Below are 19,884 nucleotides of genomic sequence, written 5' to 3'. Positions count from 1 at the left end.
CTAGCTGGTCCCAAAATCTACAAAGAAAAGATGTAGTGGCTCTAGGGCCAGTGAGTCAGCTGGTCAGCACTACTCATCATGTTCAGCTACTCCCCACCACCACCACCACCAATAGTTGCCCTCAGCCCAGGCTTTGTCCCTCTGGGCCTCTCCTCTTCCTTCTTTGCCTGGAGGAAAGGGAGCACTGGCTGCAGGTGGCAGGGTGCTGGGCTCCCCACAGCCCTCGTCCAGGCCCTGACACAGCACACCCCTCCCATCCCCCAGGTGACAGTCAAGAGTGGGCTGGACGAGCTGGTGAGCGACCTGCTCCAGGAGGCCCACAGTGACCTGGAGAGAGTCCGTGCCATCTGGATCTGGATCTGCCACCATATAGGTAGGACACCTGTGGTGTTACTGGTTCTAGGACCCCTTGGTGCCATTCCTGACAGGCCCTGTTCTCAGAGCAGTATCTCTGGGACTCATTCAATCACCAGTGAGTGTGGAATGAGATGAAAGACAGAGGACTGGGGCTCCCAGATGGCTAGGTTGAATAACCTAAGACTAACCAAGCAGAATAAAAGTCACCATGAAGGGTCATTGGGTAGAGGGTCCCGCGTGGTCCTCTGCCCACAGCCAGTGGCCGGAGCTGAGGCTCTTCCTTCAGTCCTGGCTTCCTGGTAAAACTGCTCCAGAGAGATGAGAACCCAGGGTGGGGCATTTGTCAAAAGGGTGGCCATCAGTTGGGGAGGAGTCATAGCTGTTTGAAGAGTTATTGTGACCAGAGTTTGCTTAAGTCACAGTGCCGGAAGGGTGGGCTCTCCTCTCCCTGCTCCTGTTCCCGTACTAGCAGCTTCAGCCACTGCTCTCAGCGCAGCGTCCAGGTTCTCAGAGCCACCTCGGGGGACCTGGGCCTGTGCAGCCGCCTACAGCTCTTCACAGGACCATCTTGGGAGTCTGACCTGGCCAAGCCAAGCCCCACAGGTGGTTGCTAAGACGATAATAGATGCTGCCCCTTGCAGTCGATGGAAGAACCAGGTGGTGGGTGTACTTTCAGTGTTTTCCCTGTGACATAAGGACCAGGGGACTCTCCTGACCCGCTGCCCCTGGGCTTTTCCTTTGTCTTCCCAGAGCAGCAGGTAGAGAGGCAGCTTGGATGAACTCACCTGACACAGGTAGGGGGTGTGACCATAGGCCTGAGGGGCCACCTGCTCCCACCCCCAACCCCAGCAGCTCAGCCGGGGCCTTAAAGGGGCAGGATTAGAAACAGAATATTTGGTAGAACATTTTTACGGCACACACACACACACACACACACACACACACACACACACATACACACACGTGTCCTCAGTGGACATTGTGCCTCGGGGCCCCATCGCAGGCCTCCAGCTCTCTTGTTAGTGAAGTGACAGGCTGTAGGCAACAGTCTTCTCTATTTGGGGCAAGCTTTGACAGCAGCTCAGTGCCCCCTGTGGGTCATTGTGAGGCCTTGGCCTTGGGGGCTGCAGCAGGGACAGGAGCAGCGTCCCTAGAACAGCCTGCAGAGCTGAGTGGAGGTGGGATAAGTATGCAGAGCCCCCCACGCCTGATGCTTGTCCCAGCCCAAATTCTGCTGAAAACACAGCTGAGGGCAGGGGCTGTGCCACGGCTGTGGACCCCCTCTCACGGCCTCCTACTCTGCCCTCTAGAGTACGACATCGAGGCTGCCCAGGAGAAGGACCGCCAGGCCTTCAAACCCAGCAACATCCTGCAGACCCAGAAGACCAACTGTGATGGCTACGCGGGGCTCTTCGAGAAAATGTGCAGGTACCAGAGAGTCCCTCCCCCTTCCAAAGTGCTATGTGCCTTCGCCCACATGCCAGCCCTGAAACCTGAGTTTGCAAACTCTGCTCGGGAATCCAAGTGAGTCCTGAAAAGGTCAATTTCTCCCGTTTTAACACCAGCATAATTGACTTTGTACCATCTGCCAGGCTTCGCGATGCATTAACATAATGGCAGATGAATGCACAGAAATAATTTGGTTATAAAAGGCCCTTTTTCCACCTTCTCCCATCTCTGTGCAGCTGAAGGTTAGAAGAATGGCAGATTTGGGAAGGGGAGGACAGTGGCTGCTGACGCCAAGGGGATTGAGAGAGGCTTGTCCTCCACGCCTGGCACTGGGGGCCTCTCAGGGGAAGCGAAAACCCTCCTACCTGAGGAGCTGTCTGTTGGAAGAGCTGAATAACTAGGAAGCAGCGTCTGTCTTGGAGCCTTTGGGCTCCGTTTTCATTGCTCTGGGAGTGAGCACCTGGCCAGGGTCCTGGGTGGGTGGCAGCGGCTGAGTGGCCGGTAAGGAAACCATTTGTGTTTGGGGTCATCACTGCCAGGTCTGGGTGACCTGAGACAGACTAAAGGCTTGGGGAGCCCCACTGATCCCCCCAGTTCCTGTACCTGCTCTCTGAGGTCTGCTGGGTTCCCCAGGACACAATCAGCCAGCCCCAGGGGCCACTGAACCCCCCCCCCCCTGCTCCACAGGGGAGGGATGGGCCGCTGTCCACTCTGCAGGCCTCTGGGAGTGTGTTTTCTCAGGCACCGGGGCTGCAGGGGGCGAGCCATCAAACCAAGTGTAGCAGGTGGCTGCAAGGTGTCCTATTCTACTAGACATCCATCCACTCAACTGATTCCTGGCCTCACCCCCAGTGCTTGCCTCCCACGTCCCCCATCTCCATCGCCATGTGCCTGCCCCTCCTGCCCCTCCCCTACCCTCCCTGGCCTCAAGGCCCACCCCTGCGACCACAGAGGCAACCAGGGCAGGTCCGGTGCAGAGGACACCAGCCCCTCCACTCCCCATTCACTCAGCCAGAGCAGCCCTCATGACCCCTAACGTTCCCACTCTCACCCCACCCCAGACCTACGTCCCCCCACGTGCCTTTGGGCCCCTTAAGGAGCTGGGATCCTCTCCAGCCCCCTGCCCAGGCTCCTCTGGCCCCAGGTTCCTGAACAAGGCTGCCCTGTAAAGTCCTCCAGAATCTGACCTCAGCACCCTTCCAGCCCTGTGCCCTTTGAGGCCGCCCACACCTCCAGAGCTCGCTGCGCCCCGCTCCCTAATGCTCCTTCCAGGCCCCGCGCCAGGACGTCATCAGCACACCTCATCCACAAGCTCCTGTCTTGCCTTATGCTTTTACTGAATACGTTTTCTAAATTAAAAATATACTTGTTAATTGTAGGTGATGTGTAAAGTGCACAGAAGCAAGAAGAAGCAAATTAAATTACTCTGAATCCTACCACATAGAGATAACATTGTGTCATATGCCTCCCTGGGCTTTGTTCTCCCATAGAGGTGCTACCCTGTGTTCATTTCCTCTCATTCCTCTCACATGTCGACAGGGCTTATATGTCTTTGACTCTCTCTCTCTCTCTCTCTCTCTCTCTCTCTCTCTCTCTTTCGCTCTATTCCTCCCTCCCTTCCTCACCCCTCCCCGCCCCCCCGTGACCACCCATCTCATAATCCTACACACCGTAGGCCCCCAAAGTCAGGAAAAGACAGGATATTCCAGCAAACTTCTACGAAATGGGCCTTATTCTCTTCTAAAATATGGAATAACCATCAATCTGTCTGCAGCTCTATTTGTGTGTAGCATCTTCCAGACCTTCATTCTTTTCACCTGAATTTGTTCATTTGAAAACATTCGGGGTTTTTAAGTCATAGAACATGTCCTTCTCTATCCAACACAAGCTTTCGAGCATGGAAGGCTGGAAGTAGTGCCAGATTTAACGCCAGAAAGCCCCCACCCCCACCCCCACCCCCGCCCAGTCCTCAGTTCACCAGCCCTTAATTTACCACGGGTTCGTTCCGTGCCTTTGGGAGGGCACTTACCCCCTCAGCGCCTCAGTGTCCTCATCTGTGCACGGGCTGTGCCGCCTGCTGGCAGGACTGCAGGACTCAACAAGAACATGCAGTTTGGGGTGGATGGCCTAGCTCTGGGATTGTTGTTTTTAAGCTTTCTTGTCTCCCTTGAGTACGGAAGTGCTTTTGCTCTGTGGCCCTCTCCCACAGACCCAGGCGGACTCCCAGCCACTCAGGAAACTGACACTTGCCCAGAGTGAAACCGTCAGCTTTTGGCCTGGGCCAGATGCTTAACAATGGCCCTGTTCTGGCCTGCAGCTGATCATTAAAACACATTCCAACACTTTCCATCATTTAAAGTTAGGCCCCAACATGCAAGACTCCTCACGTTGTTGCCCGGGTGTTTAACAATAGCTCACAGTTCCTTGAATTCTTTTAACTTTTGCTTTAAAGATCAGTAACCTCATCTATGCATCACTTCCCTAATTCCCCTTACCTTTAAAATAACTGTCGAAGGTTTGGTAAATTCATTAGCTCATTCCTTAATAACCGAAGACAGGTAATCCACAGTTGCTGATTTATCCCTGCCTCATTGTCAGAATGTTCTCTTCTTGAGAGCTGTGCCCACGCGGCATCGTTACAGCTGCCAGTCCACTCTGCCGCCCTGCAATGGCCTCATTAAAGACTGATTTAATAAAGTAATTTGGTGGGGAATTCAGATATTTTCACAACATCCTTCATTTCCTCGTCGTCTTTCCCAAGTAACCGAGGTGAGGTTATTTGTGGATGCTATTGCTTGTAACTGCTGGTCCGCTTTCTTTCTGACTTTCTATCATCTGGCATTAATGTCTTTCCTTTTGCCTCAATTGTCACAGCCTTAATGAATTCTGCTTAATTTCCTTGCAGTTCCCAGTTTAATTCCCCAGATCCCTGGCCCTAAGTCTCCAGTACATTCCCTTGCCCCGTTATCACAGCTCGAGCACCAGCTAGCAGATTTTCCAGAGGCTTTCGATAAAGCCAGGAGCTTATTACCAGTTTGAGGCTTTGATGCTGAGAGACTGATTGTCACCAATCAGATGTCAGTCAGTTTTCCATCCATCCATCCTTCAGCTGTCACAGAGAGCAAGCGCAGTGACATGCTTCTGCCTTGCACGATGTCCTGGATGATCCCAAAACATCTCATGTCCCCAAAGGCCTCAAAACTGGGGAGTGGCCTTCTCAGCTTCCTAAAGAGGCAGATAGATACCAGGGTAACCTTAAATTATCCCCAAATCTGACTTTGTCCTATAAGGCCTCCAAAAGAGACATCTAAAGTCCCCCACCTTTGCAGATTCATCAAATATGAATTACATCACTAGAGCAAACCACCCTTTCATTTTGCTCTATATACCACCCCTAAATTTATAGATTAAAACATAACTTAGTGAACAAAAGGGCTGGTGCAAGGCAAAGCCTCCCAAACTGGGCATTAGGACAAGTAAGTGCTGGAGCTGCACAGGCCACTGACTGGCTGTGTGTCCCCAGGTGAGTCAGCCTCCTTCTTGGAACCTCTGTTTCCTCTCCTGTTGGAGAAGAGGCCCCTGAGGTCACCTCATGAGGCTCTAAACAGGGCCTTCAAGAAAGAGTTATTACTGTGATTACACTCACTGACTTCACCGTAAGGGTGATGTAAGAAAAGGAAAATGGGCCTGGCTGGTGTGGCTCAGAGATTGGTTGGCCATAGTCCTGTAGGGGACATGCAGGAGGCAGCAGCAGCAGATCAATGTTCCTCTCTCTCTCAAATCAATTAAAAAACATTTAAAAAAAAAAAAAAGAAAAGGGGAAGGGAAGCAGATACAGGAATATAAAGACACTTTCAAATTTACAACAATCAACCACATAAAATGTGAAACTTAAGTCATGGTTGTGGTTGTCCTGCTGCAGAATGGAAATCAAAATCTGTGTTGGCTAGTTTAGCATTGCCCTTTATTGCAATAACTAGAAGCCCGATGCACGAAGATTCATGCTAGAATGGGCTTTCCTTTCCCTGGCTGTCGGCACCGCCTTTCCACTCCGGCCCAGCCCCTTTCCTCTCAGGCCCCGGAGCTGCCTCTTTCCACTCCGGCCCCGCCTTCCCACGCTGCCCAGAGGCCCTGAGAGACGGGGGTGGGGCAGAACACCTGCGTCATCGCCATGGCAACGACACAAGCAGTGCCTGTGTATGCAAATTAACCACCATCTTGTTGGGTTAATTTGCATATCACTCCTGATTGGCTGGTGGCGTGGCGGAGGTACAGTCAATTTACATGTTTGTCTATTATTAAGTAAGATATTAACCTTCTTGAGAACCAACGTTTCGGCAACAGCAAGGCCCTAAGACTTCTAAATCACATACGCTTGCCCAGTGAAAGTGGGCATTGGGCTTAAAGTTAATGAAACCATATTTCCTAATTTCACTATTTGAAATCACAATATTTTCAACAAGATGCCAAAAAAATAAATAATAAAGAGCAGGCTTTGTTGCCTCTCCTGCAACCACTATCCTTCCCGCCCGCCCTCCATCCCTTTTTCCCACGGGGTTCAGACATGCGGAAGAGGGCATCAGAGCCAGGGAAGCTCCTGATGGTCAGAGCCTGGTGGGTGCACCCGCTGGGGGCCTGGCCATGTGGAGCTGAAGCAGCATCACATGGCTCCGATGGCAGGGCCTGGACCATCTCTGTACACAATGACAGTCAGTCTGGATCCTCCACAACTAATACCATTGGCTTTGGGATTTTCAAAACGGTCAAAGGTAAAACCCAAGATTCTGCAGCCTGCCTGAGCTAGTAGACAGGTCTCCTCGGGTGGTATTTGGGGCTCTAGGACAGCTGGCCTGAGCTCTTGAGGAGGTTTCTCAGCCTCTGCCCCTTCTTCAAAACCCTTCCAGCTCCTTCCAGCAAATCCCTCCTCCTTTGGGTTTCCCGGGGCTTTGTCTATCACTAGCATTTTAGTGACGGTTCACCTATCTGCCCCCTTCCAACTTCCAACAATGAGCACTTCCAGGGCAGCCAGTGAGCTTACTGTTTGGAATATTACATTTTACTATATTGTAGGATATGATATGATATGATATGATATGATATGATATGATATGATATGATATGATATGATATGATAGTAATTCCCTGGTGCCTGGTGCAGTGCTTGGCCCAGAGTGTATGCATCAGTGATCTCTTGATGGCATGAAATGGTCATGGGTCATCCTGACTAGCTACCAGCAGCTGGAATCACTAGTTCCACAATTTGGCATGAGAATCATGGAATATGAACAATAATGCTTTACATTAGGACTGCTTTGTCCAATTCATCATGCACATTGCTGCCAGGATAATAAAATATCCTCATATCATAGTCAAGCATGGCATAAGCTTAGAGCTGAGTTTCCTTTTTCATCTTTATTCTGCCCCGGGCATTCCCCACGGCCCTCCCATCTTCTCCTCGGCCTGTCAGAGGAGAATCAATCCCTAGAGATCATTGAATGTCAGCTTTTATTTTTGCCCGTGATAAGCCTGGCAAGGTCACACTGGAGGTGACCATGGGAGCTGGGGGTAAAGCTGGGGTCTCCTGGCTCAGCCCAGTGACTGCCCACTCTAGCCTGGAGCACCCCAAGCCTGGCCAGGTTCTCAAATCTTACCTCCACTTCAGCCCCTCCATGGGAGGGTCCCTGCTGGCACACAGCCCAGGGACACGGCATCACCCAGGAGGACCCTCAGGCCAAGTTTGAACCGGCCATGCTGCCCACATCAGCACCAGCTCCATTTCACTGTGGAGCCTCCTCCCTTCCTGATTCTAGGTGTCCAGGTAGCTCTGAGCAGACGCGCATCCGCGGGCAGGTATACGAGGTGCAGCTCCACTCAGTGCCCCTCCCTGCAAACAGGCCAGCTCCCCTCTCCCTCCACACGTACTCGAAATCGATATGCACAGACATCTGGGCAAGAAAGGAAAATAACTCACTGAAGAAAGTAATTTCAAGTAGGATGTATGCATTTTTTCCAATTCCAAAAGTAACACATAATCATTATTGAAAATTTAGAAAATATAGGGAAGTTCAAAGAAGAAAATTTAAATCCCCCAGAATCCCAGGTGACTTTTGCACTCTCTCTCTCTCTCTCTCTCTCTCTCTCTCTCTCTCTCTCTGCCCTCTGCCCTCCCCCTCTGTCTCTCGTCCTCCATGAATGTGGGCACACACTGCCTCACACAGGCACTCACACCACACACACACACACACACATTCTCATGCACAATGTGCTGAGGGCAGAGTTTTATGGGCTCCTGTCAATTAGCACTGCTTCAGGAGCAACCCTTACCTCACTAAATGTTCTTCACAGCTTTCTCCTCCTCACCCACTCTCAGAGGATGTGGAGCCCTCCAGTAGAGGTCCAACCCCCACCCAGACCTCCTTCCCACCCCTCTGGCCTTGCTTTGACCTCCCCTCTTGCTGGCTGTTTGCTCTAAGACTGTGAAATGTTCAGATCTCCTCATCCTGGGAACAAGCCCCCTGGGCCCGCGGCCCCACAGCCCCCTCCTCTGCAGCGAGGTGAGGCAGGGGCTCTGCAGGTGTGCGTGCTGCCCTCTCCCCTCCTATGGGCCCACCCCGCCCTGCCTCCTGGGCCTCCAACCTCTGAGCCGCCCTGCTGCTCCTCCGAGAGTCGGTTTTGATCTTTACCAGCAGGAAATCTAAACATCAGGATCCAGTGTCTCTTGCTTTCTGCCCCCGACCCCCACGTGCTCCCAAAATCCTCCGGCAGGGCCCAGCCGGTGTGTTCCCTGGGAGGCTGCAGCAGACACGGGGGCTGCGGGACAGCCAAGCCCATCAGGAGCCCTGGCAGAGCGGCCTGTGCCCTGGGCTGGGAGGGCGGGGGGCAGGGCTCATCCCGTGCAGGTGAAGCGCCAGACAGGGTGGAATGTGGTCCCCTGCAGGCTCCTCATCGCGCTTCGTTCACTCCCAACAAATGATATGTAGCTGTCGATAAGTAATACTTAATCCAGCATTCTGCTAATTATTCATTAACATTCATTTTTATAGGGGAAATTTCCCCCTTCTCATGGTGAGTGTGTGGCCGTTTCACCCCCGTACCTGAGAGGCTCTGTGGCACTTTTGCTTAGAGCGGTGGTCAGCAAACTCATTAGTCAACAGAGCCAACTATCAACAGTACAACGATTGAAATTTCTTTTGAGAGCCCAAAACCGACTTCTGCGCATGGGCCAGGAAGTTTCAATCGCACTGTACGTGCGCGCCCGCACGTGGTATTTTGTGGAAGAGCCACACTCCAGGGGCCAAAGAGCCGTATGTGGCTCGCGAGCCGCAGTTTGCCGACCACGGGCTTAGAGCAACTGAGGCTGTGGACCTGGGCCATGGATGGACGCCGCCACCAGAGCCTCCTCCCTGCACCAGGCCTGGTGACCCCGGAGTGCAGAGTCAGTCCATTGGGCCAGCGCTGCGGGCAGCCTGTATGCTCCAAGGAGCCCCCTCTGAGGGCCACATGCACCCCCGGGGAGCGTGCGTTTGTGGATTTGTTAGGCCCGTCTTCCACAAGCGAAAGGAAAGTGTCTCAAAGAAGAGGCAACATTTTCTAATTCCCACAAAGGCCCCAGACGGCTAGCTCAGGTGTCCCCTCAGTCAGACCAGCACTCCACCCCCTCGGCTGCCATCTGGGGGCCTGGGATCCTGAAGAGGAAGGACAGCCGACCATCCCAGGACTCTGCGGGTTCTGGCTTGGCCTTGGGGTGGTCCCCAGCACTCAGATCTGGGCCTCAGGATTTCAGCTAGAAACACCCACACTGGCGCTTGCCAGTGATCCCTGAGGCTCCCAGACGTGGCCAGCGCCCAGGCCCCGCTGTCCAGGCCCCAGAAAGTGTCTCCAGCTCAGGTGTGAGCACCAGGGGCTGCACCACCAAAGGGGCCCAAGATCTTGGAAAGACCATCAGCGTTCTACGTCCCCAAGGACAACTGTGGGGGGCTCCAAACCTGTGGCCACCGCGGTCATGACCTTAACGCGTGCTGTGGCCTGGCAGTCGGACCAGAACCATCCTGGAGCCAGGGCTGGACACTCAGGCTGCCCGCCCCAGGGGTTCCCACAAAGAGGTCCTTGAGCAGGCGGCGTAGGGCTCAGCTTTCTTCTGCACCCAGGCTTCCAGCACACCTCCTGATACCCACCGCCCCCCCCCCCGCCCCCGTGTCACCTAGGCCCCGCCCCTCAGTCGTGCACACGTTTGGAGCTGCTCTGGTTCGAGAAGGCCACCGTTTCTCTGGTTTCCTTGCCCTTGAGGCGGTTCTCACTGCGGGGAGCACCCAGGCAGGCTCTGGGGAGAGACATTTAGTCTCGAGGGAGGAGCAGGCAGCAGGACAGGCAGTAGGCAGTGTTCACCAGCAGGACTGTCCGGCCCCCTGCTCCGGAGAGAAAAGCCCGCAGGCTGTATATATGTGGCTCTGTGAGAGGTAAGGAAAAAGAGACGCACAGGGCCTCAGGGACAGCAGACACACCGGAGGCCAGGGGCCACTGACAGACAGACTTGGGGGGTGGGGGGTGGCGCAGACAGCCTAGAAGAGCTGCCTCTCAGACCCGCTGTCGCCCCCAGAATCGCTGGAGTGCAGTGCATGACGGTGCCCGGCTACTCCAAGGGCTTCGGCTACCAGACGGGGCAGAGCTTCTCGGGGGAGTTTGACCACGCCTGGAACGCCGTGTACCTGGAAGGGAGGTGGCACCTGCTGGACAGCACCTGGGGCAGTGGCCTGGTGGACACCACCACCTCCAAATTCACCTTCCTGTGAGTACCCGTCTCCATCCTGGGAGGGGGATACGGGGAGATCCCAGGGGGAAGGAGGCGGCCGGAGGGGAGGAGGGCCAGAGCCCTTCCTCCAGCTCCAGAGTGAGCCAGCTCCAGGCCAGTTATCAGGCCCAGAACTGACGGGGTGCACAAGGCAGAACTCCTCTGGCTCCCTATTATGCCCTCCACCCAAGAGCTAAAAGCCTCCCGCCTTTGCCCGCGGGCCACGTGTGAGGAAAGGCAGGGCTGGGGACCTTCTGTAACTCCCCGTGGGTCGCTGCAGGCCTTTGGCCCGTTGACTGTGTCATGGTGCCGATACCCGCACCCTCTCCTGCTGCTCCCCGGACACCAGGTCGTCTCCTCCTCTCTGGGCTGAATGCAGCCATTTCTCATCTCCAAGGAAGGGATTAGGGTGTTGCAGGAAGTGGGTGCTGTTGGTGTGCAGGGTCCCTGAGCCACACTGAGTGCAGGCTCTGCCAACCCTGGCCTTCAGCGAAGACCCTGACATTCACTGTGGATTGTGATGTCCATCAGCAGCTCGGATCCATCAGAGAAATGAGCGTTGTCTCTCTCGCTGATGTTTTCAGTTTAAATCTTGACAGCCCCGCATACGGGACAAATGCAAGAGCTTGCACGTGTGCCCACGAGTGCATACACACACACACACACACACACACACACACACACACACATATGCAGGACTTGTGCACTCACATGCCTCCTCTCCTCTGTCAGCTCCGGGCACTGCTCACTTTGGACCAAGTAAAGCCTCCCCATCTCAGATGAGTCTCCCCATTCTCTTCTTGATGCCCATCGCTGACCCCCAGAGAGCCACGTGGGGTCCACCCTAGACACTGCAGAAGGCCTGCTCCCACGCAGCTGCTTAGGCAAGGAGACCAGGGGGTGATGGAGCCGGCCCACCTGAGCACCTTCCGCCCATGGTGCCCAGGCCATGCCTTTTGTTCCCTTCAAGTCTCTGGCTCTGAGAACAGGGGGCCCTTCTCCCAGGCACAGCTGTGGGTTGTGGCCTTTTAGATTGGTTCTCACATCCTGCCTTGGCTCCTGTTTCCAGAAGCAGACACTGAGGGGTCGTCTCCAGCGCCCATGTCAGGATTGGAGGTGGTGCCACTTCCCATTCAGGGAGCAGGCAGGCCCCCTCCTGGGGGGACAGGGGGTGTTAGCCCAAAGCAGGCCCCGCAGATCCCCCTGGAAGGCCCCGCCGCCCCCTCCACAGAGCTGGCCCTGAGCACCCCATGCGGCTGCTGACCAGCTTTCCCTCCGCTCCAGCTACAATGAGTTCTACTTCCTGACCCATCCCGCCCTGTTCATCGAGGACCACTTCCCGGACAACAAGAACTGGCAGCTGCTGAAACCCCCGCAGTCGCTGAGGCAGTTCGAGAACAACATGTATCACAAGAGTGAGTTCTACAACAAGGGGATGCTGAGTGCCCACCCGGACACTCCCGTGATCAGAACAGGTAACCCCGGGCAGGTGGCGGTGCACCCGCAGCAGGGACAGGGCAGCCTGCTCAGTGCCTCTAGGCGCCTGGGCCCCCCTGGCACTGTCCTTCCAGGCCCGTGAGCTCGGTGTAAGCTGTATGTGTGGGGACATTCGGGGGGGGGGGGGGGCACTGAGGCAGCCACTGGTCACACGTGCAGGGACAGAAGCCTCCTCACACCAGTGTGTACCAAGAAGGGCCATGGAGGGAGCCTGCGGGCCTTCCTACCCCACGGGCTGAGTCCCCCACGCTGGCTGAGCCTCGCTCAGCTCCCAGCAGCGGGGGCAGCTCAGCCCTGACTGCCCTGCTGTGTTCTCCTCCCAAACTCCTGGCAGAGAGCACGGCTGGCCCAGCTGAATCGGTGTCTGTGTGTCAATGGTCTAACCAGAAGCCCGGAGTGGCAGGGGTCCCCCAGGACCCAAGGTGGGGAGAGGCTTTTTTAGGGAGGGGGCCACTGAGCTGGGTCCTGGGAGCTGGAGGAGAGCAGGCGTCCTGGTACGTGGGGACGGACATGTTCCGGGAACCTCTGAGCTCAAGCTCCAGAGACCGGAGACTGGAGACCCAGGCCAGGCTCCAGAGGGCAGCGCAGCCTCCTCTGTGCCTAGGATGCTGCTGGCTCTGCTCACCTCTGCTCCACCTCCCTCCTCCCTGGGACAGGACCCAGCCTTTTCCAGCTAGCTCCCCTGGGGCTGGGCATGCAGGACCCCAAGCTGAGCGGTCTCCATGGCTGGCCTGCCGTGACATTTGCTCCCCACGTCCCCATGGCAGCATCGTCTGCACATGATGAGGCATATGGGGGCCAGCTCCAGGGACCCAAAACCGTGTCATGGGCCTCGCAGGACTCTCTCCAGAGGACTGGGTCTTATGCATCTCCAAGGCCCTGGGCTGGGCACATGGCTGGGCACACCACACGGCTCAGCACACCCGGTCAGTGCTCCCCTACACCTCAACGAAGGACTGCCTGCAGGGCTCTCCCTCTCCAGTCCCAGGGGCCTGTGTGCTCACACTAGTGAGCTCACACTAGTGGTCACACGGGGTGGCCTGAGGGTGGGCCCCCAGCAGGGGGATGGGGCAGTTGTGTTAGTCCCAGCTGCCTTGTCCCTCTGCCTCACCAGGGTTTCCTTCGCCAGGCTGAATCCCGGCTTACTTTTTAAAACTACAAACACCTGGGGGCTCCTGCTGCTGAAGTAACAGGGGGAGGCCACTCTCCTGAGCGGAGGCAGGATGGCCTGGGCTGCCGGGGTCTCGGCAGGTGGGGAGCCTGTCGTCTGAGGTGGGCCTGGGAGCCACAGGGACGGATGCACCAGGCGCACCAACATCTAACTAGTGCCACCGAGCTGGACGTGCCTTTGCCAGAAATGTCAGCGCGGGCTGCTGTCTTAGACAGTAATCTGCATGCGATTCCATATTCGTGATGCTTATTTAAAGACTGCCTCTGGGTTGGAGCTAGTTAGGAGTGGGGATGGGGAGGAAGCAGAAGGGAACCGGGGTGCACAGGCAGGACAGGAGGAGGACACGGGACAGTGGGGTGGCAAGCCCCTGAGAGCAGAGAGCTGGAGAGGGCCAAGGTGGGGGGGAGTGGGGAGAAAGGGACAAAGGTGGTCCCAGGCTCCTACGTCCCCAGGCGGCCCCAGCCCTTTATTTGTGTCTCCCCAGCCATAACCCTCACCTTTGCCAAGAACCCTCCGGGTGGCACTAGGACAAGCAGGAAAGGAGGGCCCCGTGGCCACAGCACCCCCACCCAGCAGGGAGGACGGACATTACACAGAATGAATTCATGCCTGGCCAGTGTGGCTCAGTGGTTGCGTGTTGACCTATGAACCAGGAGGTCACGGTTCTGAAACCTGACAATCCATGGGTCCGGGCTGCCTGTTACCACCTGAGCCAATTAAGCAGAGACAGAGTTGAATCATCTGTGAGCATTTATTCCAGGAACGCTCACATACGCCGGCACTCTGGGAGAGCAGCAGGTCATCCACGAAAATCTGCTCTCCCACCTCCTACGAGCTGGCGATCGTCTAGGGATAAGGAAGAAAGGCTGCAAGCAGGAGGGGAGGTGGCAGGGGAGGGGAGGACATGGCTGCAGGGCCTGGGGTCTGTGTGTCTGTGTGTCTCCTTCCGGGATCTTGAAGTCCGATAACAAGGTAGTTAATTTTCAGTAGTGTTAAAACAGCTTGCCATTTCCTGGGACAGAGAATGGTCAGCATTCCTGAGGCAAACTCGAGGGCCCCAGGTGTCTCTTATCTTTTTACAGCTCTGTTTTCTTCTTGCCGCACGTCCTCCAGTGTCCCAGGCCTGTAAGAAACCTTCTTATCTATAGCTAGTAAGACGAATAATTCTTAAACAGCTGTGGCTCTATTCTTCTTACGGGCTCTTCTCCACTATCATTTCCATTCCCCGTCAGGGCACCTGCCCGGGTTGTGGGCTCGATCCGAGGTAGGAGGCGTATGGGAGGCAGCCGATCAATGATTCCCTCTTGTCATTGATAGTCCTATCTCCCTCTCTCTCTCTCCCTTCCTCTCTGAAATCAATAAAAGTATTTTTTAAAATAAGACAAATTCTTGACAGCAGCGCTAAGTTCCCTGAAAGGGAGACAGCGGGAGAGGGGCCTTCAGGATGCTCAGCCTCATCTGGGGGGTCTGGAAGGCTCCTTGGCAGTCAGGTCTTACCCATGTTTGGGGGATGCTGTGGAGGGGAAGAACAGGTGAGAGGGTTCTGGGGGTGAAGGGCAGTGCCTGGAGGATGTGAGAGAACGCCCTGTTTCCCTGAGGAGGAGGCCCTGGCGCTGGCCAGGCTGGAGGGGACAGGCTGCAGCAATGGTCTGCAGTTTGATGGTGGCCGCAGAAGTGAGCCCAGGAAAGGCGGGGGGGGGGGGGGGGGAGGATATTTTCCCAGGAGCCCTCAGGCTGCCGTGTGCAGGCCCCGGCCGGTGTCCCACACATCAAACGTGAATTGCAGGGGCACCTCACAACCAACTCAGATGTTCGGTGGAACAGGACGGGGCCATGAGCAGTTGAGGGCGGAGACAGCTCTGCCCACTGAGCTGACTGAGAAGAGGAAGTGAAGGGAGAGGGTTTCAACCCTCTGTTGTTCTTGGTCACTTTCTTTGGAGGTGACCTTGGGACCGGTGTCCCATAGGTACCGAAGGCCGTAGACAAAGCGTATAGAAAAAGAAAATAGCAGAAAGCACAAAGAACCCCACAATTAGTGTGATGGAAAGAGAAGGAATGATAGCCGTTGGCAGTCAGAGGAATGGAAAGAGGGCCAAGCTGGAGAAGGTGTGGCCTGCAGCCTGGGTTCTCCGAGAAAGCCACTGAAGACTGGAGAATGGAGACAGGGGCCAGATTTCAGAGCCCAATGGGTAGAGGGGACCTGCAGTGGGGAGGGGTTTGGGGGTGTAAGGTGGGTGAGGAGTTGGCAGTGCCTGAGAGGGTAAGGGGAGAGGCAGAGGGAGGGTTGATGCCAAAGACCCTCCCGTGCACCCACTGGATCTTCACGCCACAAACATGGCTAGCCACGCCCATGAGAGAAGCATGGGGCGGAGGGGGGTGGGGCAGGGAAGCAGCCCCACCCTTTGAGCACAGTCCCCAGGAGTGAAGCCACTCCAAACCATTTTTAAGGTGATGTGTTGACGTGACAGCTGTTGTCGCTGAGATAAGCAGATGCTGGAGGGAGCGGTGTGAAAGCAAGGCTCAGGACTTGGAGGAGGAGATGGTCAGAGGTGGCTCTGCAGCCAGGGCCCGGGCCCTCCTGGCTCCTGGGCCCCTCCCCTGCTCTGGAATCAGGCGAGGCCTCCATGCCGCTTTCATTCTAACGTGAATCAAATGAGGGAGGTGAGCACATAAGGCTGGGGGCAGATTTTTTTCTTGAGACCCCAGCTTTCAACTCCCTCAAAGAGAACCTCCTAAAGGCGGTAGGGGCACCCTCCCAGTGGGGTGCTGCAGTTGGCTTTTGTCATGTTTGGTGACATCACATCGGACACTTAAAATCCATCATGGTGAAAGTATTTACACCACGGAAATGGGCAAACACTACAAGGCAGGGTTTTTCATCCAGAGAGCCAGTTGTTAAACATTTACCAGCACATCCTCACGGGCTGAACCCATCTCACCTGGCCTTGGCTTTCCCTCCACAGTGAACGGGAAGGCCACAATCACCATGGAGAGCTGTGCCCCGACTCTGTTCATGTTCATGCTCAATGGCAAGCAGGAGCACGGGCTGCTGAGCCTCCAGAAGAACGGGATGAAGCTGGATGTCTACCCTCCAACCATGGGCACCCACAAGCTGCAGATCTTTGCCAAAGGCAACTCTGACATCTACAGCTCCGTACTGGAGTACACGCTCAAGTGCAACTACGTGGACTCGGGGGTCCGGCTGCCATCTGAGCTGCACCAGCCCGTGGGTCCCAGCTGGTTCTCGGAGCAGATGGGCATCCGGAAGCCCTCCCACCCTGACCCCATCATCCACACCAGCGATGGGCGCTGCTCCATCAGCTTCGGCGTGGAGGAGGGCATCAGCGTCCTGGCTTCCCTGCACGGGGACGACGGCCCCATCACCGAGGAGATGCAGCGGCGCTACATCTTCCAGCTGCACCGGGAGAAGCGGACAGAGCTGAAGGTCCAGCTGCCCCACGCCGGCAAGTTTGCCCTCAAGATCTTCGTCAAGAAGAGGCAGGAACCGGGCAACTATGCCTTTGTCTTCAATTATCTCCTGTGCTGCTCCAACACCAAGGTGAACTGGCCCATGTTCCCCGAGAGCTTTGGTAACTGGGGGCAGGACAACGAGCTGCTGGAGCCTCTGTCGGGGGTGCTTCCCGCCAACCGGAACGTCCCGTTCAAGCTGAAGCTGCACGGGGTCGCCAAAGCCCTGGTGAAGGGGCAGGACACGTGGCCCCTGACCCTGAACAGCGAGGGCTACTGGGAGGGCAGCTGCAGCACGGCCGGCTGCCAGGAAGTCTACGTCATGGTGCTGGAGAACGCCAACCACAACTTCTATTCCTACATCCTGAAATACAAAGTGAACGACCAGTGAGGGCCCGGGCCCCGTACCCCTCCGGGGGGGGCCCCAGGGAAGTGCAGAGAGCCCTGGACACCACGCAGTCTGCGTGGAATCACTCCCAGGCCTCTGCCTCCGTCTCCCTGCCCTGCTGCCGCAGCTGTGATGTTTGTGCTCCGATGGCTTCGCTCAGTTGTGGCGATGGCCGAGGGGACGGAGGCAAAGGCCCCTTGGAAGAAAAAGGTGCTATGTAAATCCACGGTCTTGTACACTGTGCACCACTGCCCAGGTGCCCCCTCTCGTATCCATGCTGTTGTCGCTGTTGTAGGGCTGATGTGGGAAAGCAGGGGCGTTGGCCAGGCCGAGCGCTCTTCACGCGATGGTGAGAGAATTCATGCTCTGTTGGGCCCCAGAGGGACGTGATTTGCAAGGCTGAGTGGCCTTCCATCCTCGGCCCCTTCCCAGTGGCCTCACAGTGTCTCACCCGCTCCTGGAGCCCAGGTCGGACTATCATGTGTTCCCCAGACCTGAGCATCTTCCGCATTCCTGCTGCCTCTTCCTTAGGTGCTTCTTGCTCTTCGAGAGCCCTGGGGGGAAAGGTGTGAGGAGGATGGGAGCTCCCCCAACTGGCCGGAGGCTGGTGGCCCCCACACCCCCTGCGTACACTGGAAATGTGGCAACAGAGATGTGATGAGGAGACTGAAGCAGGGAGGAGCCAGTGCCCGCTCCTGGGTATCCTGGCAGATCTTTGCCAAAGGCCACTCTGACATCCACAGCTCAGTGCTGAGGCGAGGGCCGACACCTCCGGCTCTGTGCTCCCAGAGGAGCCTGCCGGACAGTTGGGTCAGTTGGGGGTGCCCTTCCAGGCCCCCTCTGAGCCTGCACCCTGCGCAGGGAGCCTCAAGAGGCCTGCTGGCCCCTGGGGAGCCTTGTTGATAACCCTAAACACAGACCTGGGCGGGAGGCCAGGCGAGGGAGCAATGCGACTCTGCAATGCCAAGGAGGCTCCCAGATACTAGGGCTCTGCGGGCCCCAGGAGTCCCCACCAGCAAAGCCACAGCTGGGGGGGCCTCGGCCTGCCCTGGGAGCAGTTTTTGTGCTCGTCCCTATCCCATCTCCCTCCCTTTCTCTGACAAGACAGACCCTCGGGGTCCCACCTTCCATGGGAACAGTTCAGGGTCTCTTGCTTACTCAGGTCCGAGACTGTCCAGCTGGCCCTCAGCAGCACCTCGGGCAGGCGTTGCCATGGCAACAGTGGAAAGGCCGGCTCCTGCGGGGGCAGGGGAGAGGGAAGGATGGAGAATGCCCTGCATGGCTGATGCAACACCATCCGACACACAGAGACTCTCCAGGTGGCCCCTGCTGACCTCCTGGCTTCTCCAGCTCCGTGGCCTCTGCCTATCTCAGTGCCTCCGCCCCTGAGAGCCAGCACTGCCCAGCACTTCCTCCCTCCCCCCACTGCTGCTCCAATTGCCCCCAGGCTCAGCTACAGCCAGGGTCAGCCAGGGATCCTCAGCCTCCTCTGCCTTCATTCTCACATTTGTGCAAAATTCCACCCATGTTTGTGGGGGCATTTCATAAGCATCAGGCACATGCTGGGGCTACACAGGAAACAAAGGGGTCCTGCCCCTCGTCCCAGAGCTCAGGGTGGGTGGCAGCAGCCTCCTCACCCAGACCTGTCTGAAGTTCCGGGCTCCCAACACGTCAGTCCATCATCCCCCACCAGGCTGGCGGCCCTGGGACACGAGGGGAGTACCCCACGGGGGGGCTGAGCGGCCCTGGCCTGCATCCAGTGCCCTCTGGCAGGCTCTGCCACCCAGGCATTCAGCACCATGTCTCTCGCCTGGAGGATGCACAAAGGCCCCGGAGAAGGAACCGCTGTGCTCCACGACAGGGGAGCAGGAGGGGTGTTTCCACCCTGAAAACAGCCTTTTCTCACACCTTTGATTTTATGGGCTGAAAGGAATGTGCTGTTTCATCAAAATAATAAGTGCCTTCCATGACTCCTGTCATTCACTGGACCCAGAGCGGGCCGCCTCCTGCTGAGAAGGACACGCATCTCTTTAAAAGCAATGTTCCCAATCAATATATTCTGGACCATGCCGAGGATGCCACCCAGCAAAACGGGAGCTGCCCAGAGACGGAGGCCCAGCCTCTCAAAGTGCCTGCAGGGCATCCGCGTGCCCTTCCCTCCTCATTTAACCAGGCACCCCCCCGTTGTAAAGACAGCTGTAGACACAGCCAGAAAATCACCTGCATTTCTTTTCCACTGAAGTAAAAATACATGAAATGAAATCCCACGTTCATGAATTTTTACACGCATGCTGCTCAGGGTGGAATTTGGGGTTGCATTTTTGAAGTCTTTTATTCAAATCCCCGTCTTTTGTTTCCCCGGCTCTCAGTCCCAGCAGCCGGTGGAATGGCACGGGCGCCCCCTGGTGCCCAACGTGCAGAACTCTTCGCTGCACACCTCCGCGAGGCTGAACCTCTCACCAGGGTTTTTCTGTAGAATTTGTTAAGTGCTGCTGAGATGTTTGTGTTCAATTCACTTGGTGCTCTCTCGTGGCTTCTCAGTGCTTTCTCGTGTGCACACCGAGCACATTTTTGCCACGCACAAGCTGTGAAGCGAGCCTGGGGAGAAGACACGGAATATAACAGGATTTGGGCGTGCTTGGCCCGGAAATCCCCGTCTTGAAACAGGAACACTGGACGTAGAACAAGATGGGACAGCTTTGACCACACTCATTACTATGCCAGTGAAGGACTGAAGCCGATCAAACTCAGAGAGCTTTGGCTGGC

At 56.3% G+C, this 19,884-nt stretch overlaps 1 protein-coding gene across 1 annotated transcript in view; it reads left to right on the top strand.

The window, feature by feature from the left end:
• Positions 1-17,121, top strand: part of KY (kyphoscoliosis peptidase) — a gene marked incomplete at both ends in the record, with an annotated part of 42,595 nt that extends 25,474 nt beyond the window's left edge. The window contains 5 exons of the mRNA XM_079795667.1: positions 265-373; positions 1,668-1,785; positions 10,403-10,591; positions 11,879-12,069; positions 16,226-17,121. Coding sequence (XP_079651793.1) covers positions 265-373; positions 1,668-1,785; positions 10,403-10,591; positions 11,879-12,069; positions 16,226-17,121 — 1,503 coding nt within the window. The remainder of the gene's footprint in view (positions 1-264; positions 374-1,667; positions 1,786-10,402; positions 10,592-11,878; positions 12,070-16,225) is intronic.
• Between the last annotated feature and the right edge of the window lie 2,763 nt (positions 17,122-19,884).

Source organism: Cnephaeus nilssonii (genome assembly GCF_951640355.1).
Source record: "Cnephaeus nilssonii genome assembly, chromosome: 17".
NCBI lineage: Eukaryota > Metazoa > Chordata > Mammalia > Chiroptera > Vespertilionidae > Cnephaeus > Cnephaeus nilssonii.
This window is presented reverse-complemented; position numbering and strand designations above follow the sequence as displayed.